Raw genomic sequence first — 5,000 nt, 5'->3', positions numbered from 1 at the left:
AAGAGGAGGGATTTGGGGGTTGCTGGCCACCATGCTAAAATTACTCAACCTTCACCTGCTTGGCCTGTCCAACTGACAGTGTTTCCCATAGCTTGTGGTGATACATGTAGCTCACTAATATTAGTAACCTATAGCAAATATAGCTATAGTTTACTGGTGAATGTGTGTATATGTTTGGTTCAGTAAATTGTGTTCCTTTTTAGTTAAATTATCATTTTAGAAGTGTGTTACCTAGTAACATTAACACTTACCAAGTTACGGTAGATTGAATTGATTCAAAGAATGGAAGATACTTCCCTGGATATGTTTGATGGAAATTAACCCTTTGTTCTCAGCTAATAATTAAACAATCCACACCCTTGATTTATTGGTGAAGATGCATTCAGACTGAATCTGATAGGTTAATTAATGATTATGTGTTTGATCTCATCTGAATATTATAATCTGATATTCACATGAGATCTGCCAAGGAATTTAACTGTATGCAGTTTGTTATACAGTATGGTGTCTTTACGTTTGTATTAGCTTGCGTGTCACCCCCAAATTTTAGTGTAATAAAAAATATTTTCTGCAGGCGCTACTGGTAACAGAAGAAGAGAGTACATTGCGTGTCGTGCGCGTGGTTTGTAAACAGTGAGACCATCACGGTGGATTCGATTCTAAGCCTTTCTAAACAACTCAATAATAATAATAATAATAATAATAATAATAATAATAATAATAATAATAATAATAATAATAATAATAAAATTAGTGCTCTGTTTAAAAATAAATCCACATCAACATTAAAATCTATATTGCTTATGTTACGCATTCGTTTTTCTAAAAAGTACCGAAAGCGGTAAAATCTTGTTAAAAAAAACAGAACTTTCCTGTAAAATAAACCAAAAATACAACATCTTGGTCTTAAAGTGGATATCATAATCAGGCAGAATTTTATGATTGTACGGAGTTTTCACTTTTTAGAGGTCATTTCCAATCCGCACCGCTGGCGAACGCATCCGTTCGTGGACGTGGAGAAGCGTAACGTGGCTTTACTCATTAAAACGTTGACCCAGGAGCACCGAATGTGGCTTACATGTTACTGGTGCTGAATACACAGCACCCCCGAACGCAGGAAGATGCCGTCTGAGATAAAGTAGTCATGTTTACGTTAAGCTGTTATGGGCTTATCGTAAATATTATTACTTTATTCTTAGAATGCGGCTTCGTTCTTGCTTTAGCGGAGAGTGCTCGTAAACAGTAATATGTCAGAGTAGTTTGGTGCTCGAGCGTCGTTGTTCCGGCGCATTAAACCACGTTAAGCGTTTTAGAACGACCCCCGTGGTTCGCGAGCCTAAACTGTAATGGAATAAGCCGGGGCTAAAGGGACTTTCTAGGCACGCGACACTTACTTTGACCCTCGAATTTGCGGATAATAATCCCCAAAAACGTGTTCTGCGGCGCGACGTGACCCCGTCGCACCGGCATGGTTGCGTGTGACGGCCGCTCGCGCGCTCCTTGATTCCGGCGACGAGGTTACGACCGCTGCGCGAGGAGAAGATTTTCTTTGTTGGGAGTCATTCTGGCGGAGTCTTTCCGTCCCTCCTGCCTTCCTTTGCTCCAGTCAACGTAGGATCCGTCCTTTCCGCTGTGCACGGTGCCATCTGTGAGTTAGTACTTCTCACTTAGCGTTATCAGAATAACGGGAGCGATCTGCGGACACGGCGCGAAGAACATATCGGAGCGAACGCCGCTCGTGCCACCTCGGTGCTTCCGAAGCCTGCGAGGATGGAAGACTGAGCCAAGAGCTGACAGCAGTGACGTCTGTCCGCGAGGACCCTCGTGCACTGCGCACAGTGGCAGGATATGCGCGGGGGAGATCGTGTCTGCTGTGCGTATGAAGACGACAAAGAAGGGGCACGTGAGACAGAGTTAATGAGATATAGCTAACCGCAACAGCATCGCACAGTATGGCACGTGGACGTTGCTATCTGCACCCGGGGGTATATCAGTGACATTGAACATGGGAGTTCGTGACGGAGGTGCCCGGTCACTTATTTCATGCAGCTGGCCGCTGCACTATTAATAGTGTTAGGAATTCTGCAGTGCTGAGTCAGGAAACGGTTTTAATGTTTATTTGCTCGCGTGGAGTATCTTCACATCAGTTTTTCATCGTGCAAGGGCTAGTTAGTTTAAGTACACAGGAGAGAGGTCACACTTAAGTAAAAGGAGAGCGAGCGAGCGAGCGAGCGAACGAGCGAGAGAGAGAGAGAGAGAGAGAGAGAGAGAGAGAGAGAGCCAGAGGCACTGAGAGGATGAGGCTTCGGAAGCTCCGAGAACGGTATCACCTCCTGACCTTGGCGTGCTTGCACGTTTCGCACAGAAAACAACCACGAGGACATTCAGACGAATTATACAAGACCAGGAACCTTAGGTGAAATATGTCAGATAATACACACACGCACACACACACACACAGATTTTTTTCTGAAACGAATAGTTCGTAAACCCACTTGAGCAGTTTAGCTCAGACATATGAAATATTAGATGTATTAACTGCTGTGTTTCGGGTGTTTAACGCGTGACATGTGCGTGCGGAGAGACGGACGGGGGTCATTCCGCTGTCACTAGACCAGACACGAGGAACTCCAGGATGGTTCAGCATGCTCGTTACAGAGCCAGACGGCCGAACCCGCCGGGCTTCACGTTAGCGATGCTCTCCTGTGAGGGTGAAGGGACGCTCGGTTTGGGTTTGGGTTGCAGAGGGGAACTGTCCGAGGTGCTAAAACCGTTCTTCTCAACCACCTAAGAGTCTCTCCAGCGTATGCACGCTACTGAAAGCGCATCTAGAAAATCACTAACATTTATGAATCTAGGAGAAGTAAAATGGCTTCTGCTGGTGCTGTCATGTCCAAAATGAGATACTAATCTAGAAATACTGGGAAACATTTTGGCAAATATTGTCAGGAGCCGGGAGGATTTAGAAACAAAAAGTACATTGATCTTGACTTAAAATGCGATGTAGAGATAGAGCTCGTGAAAATGTTCTCGGGGTAGAAAGTGTTTTGGTGACCGTAAAAAGGAGACAGACAGACTACACTAGAGATAAATCAGAATCAGGGTTTATTGGCCAAGTGCACTCATAAACACCCCACAGTTGCTTATACACTGTACTATAAGAGACATATCCACACATACACACACACACACACACACACACACACACACACACACACACACACACACACACACAATCATACTTGTAAACCATAAGTGTGCACTTGTTAAAAGTGCTGAGTGCTGAGTGCAGCAGTTGAAACATGCAGTTGTAGAATAAGGTAGTGAATAAATAAATATGGAGAGGTAAATAAGTAGGACAGATAAGGCAGACAGAGATGTGTTTATTGAATGTATTGGATGTATTTATTAATAATATGTTTATTATGGGGAGTTGCGTGCATTGTGATTGATATTCAGTAAAATAACAAGTTAGAGTCTTTTTGTTACTGTGGATAAAACATGCATTTTAACATATTACACACACATACACACACACACACACACACACACACACACACACACACACACACACACACACACACACACACACACACACACACACACACATCCGCGCGCGCGCACACACACATCCGCGCGCGCGCACACACACACACGTTTCCAAGCAACAAAAAGGGCTATTTGTTTAAATATCAATCTATTAGATCAATGTAAATCTTAGCTGCTCAGTGCTCCACACCTACCAAAAGCCACGTTTAATCTAATTTTAAACCAGGCTCGTTACTACAAATTTGAACTAAATGATCAGTTTATTTCCTAAACGCTTGTTAGTGTTACCAGTGTTACCTTCATCTTAAATGAGGGCGCGAGTGTTCCGCTCTTCCGTTTAACGACGAGCTCGGGATACAATGTTTTTGGGAAACCCAGCCCTTATCCCCGCTTCGTGTACGTGGGACGTAGCGCTAGAGAGCCAAATCCGACAAAGGACTATTAAAGACTGTACCAGTGCTGCCATCTAGTGGTGATCGCACGTAGTTCAAGCGCCCTTGTATGTTTCGTCACCTTTGTTTTTACCTGCTGTCACATTTACACAGTAATGACCTTTATTTGTGTACACTTTGATAGACAAGGTTCAAAAATAAAATAAAATGTAATAAATTAAGAAAAAAAACTTACATAACAAAAAAAACAAAAACCCAAATAAATGAAGACATCAAGATAAGAGCAGTGTCTAGTTCCACAAAAACCTGCATATCAGTAGGTATAAGAGCCAGAACTTCAGCTCTCTTTAGCCAGAGAGGTGCATGTGACTAGTACGTTCCTGAGAGGTCTTGTGGGAACATACCTAATAATAGGTCCACTGAGCTGCAGTGGGGCAAGACCACTGAGGCGTGTGAAGGTCAATAACGGTCTCTTAACTTCGTTACTGGAAGACACAGCTGGCAAGCAGAACTGTCTGAGAACAGGGCAAATGGGTTTCCTCCTTCTCAAGTGGTACATCTCTCATCATGACGTTTAGTTCTTTTTCATGCCCTTCACGGGGTGTTTCAGGGTCACACTGAACCGGATAATACTGAAGCAGAGCGAGCGAGCGAGCGAGCGAAGGGGTCCTGACGCCGACGGTGTTGTTGACAGGAAGTGATGTTTGTGTCTGTAAGGTTTTAGGCCTTTCACATGCCAGAAGTTGTTATGTTTTAAATTATTGGCATTAAGTGCATCACCTGAAATAAGTTATTGTTTCGGCTCCGGTTTGTTAAAGATCATCTACATTGACACAATACCAGGTTATTATTACATGGAATAAAACTCTCTGGATCTCTCTGATGTGACTGGAGTGTTTTTTAATGCTTTTTAAATGAGTGTCCTGTGGTCTCTATAGAAACAAGCAATATCACGACTCTGAAAAGATTTCCCCTATGTACAAGCGTACAGAGAATGCCACAAGACCCAGACTTCCTGAGGTGCTCTCTGGCTGCCGTTGCTTTGACAGCTCAGTTCAT

At 43.4% G+C, this 5,000-nt stretch overlaps 1 protein-coding gene across 2 annotated transcripts in view; it reads right to left on the bottom strand.

Moving 5' to 3' along the window:
- kcnh7 (potassium channel, voltage gated eag related subfamily H, member 7) overlaps positions 1–1,825 on the bottom strand; it is a 39,852-nt gene extending 38,027 nt beyond the window's left edge. For both annotated transcript variants that reach the window (XM_035526772.1, XM_035526774.1), the window contains exon 1: positions 1,395–1,825. In XM_035526772.1, the coding sequence (XP_035382665.1) occupies positions 1,395–1,470 (76 nt within the window). In that variant the 5' untranslated portion in view covers positions 1,471–1,825. The remainder of the gene's footprint in view (positions 1–1,394) is intronic.
- Positions 1,826–5,000: the final 3,175 nt, after the last annotated feature.

The sequence above is a fragment of the Electrophorus electricus genome, chromosome 1, assembly GCF_013358815.1.
Source record: "Electrophorus electricus isolate fEleEle1 chromosome 1, fEleEle1.pri, whole genome shotgun sequence".
Lineage (NCBI taxonomy): Eukaryota > Metazoa > Chordata > Actinopteri > Gymnotiformes > Gymnotidae > Electrophorus > Electrophorus electricus.
The sequence above is the reverse complement of the archived record's forward strand: the minus strand, read 5'-3'. Positions and strand labels throughout refer to the sequence as shown.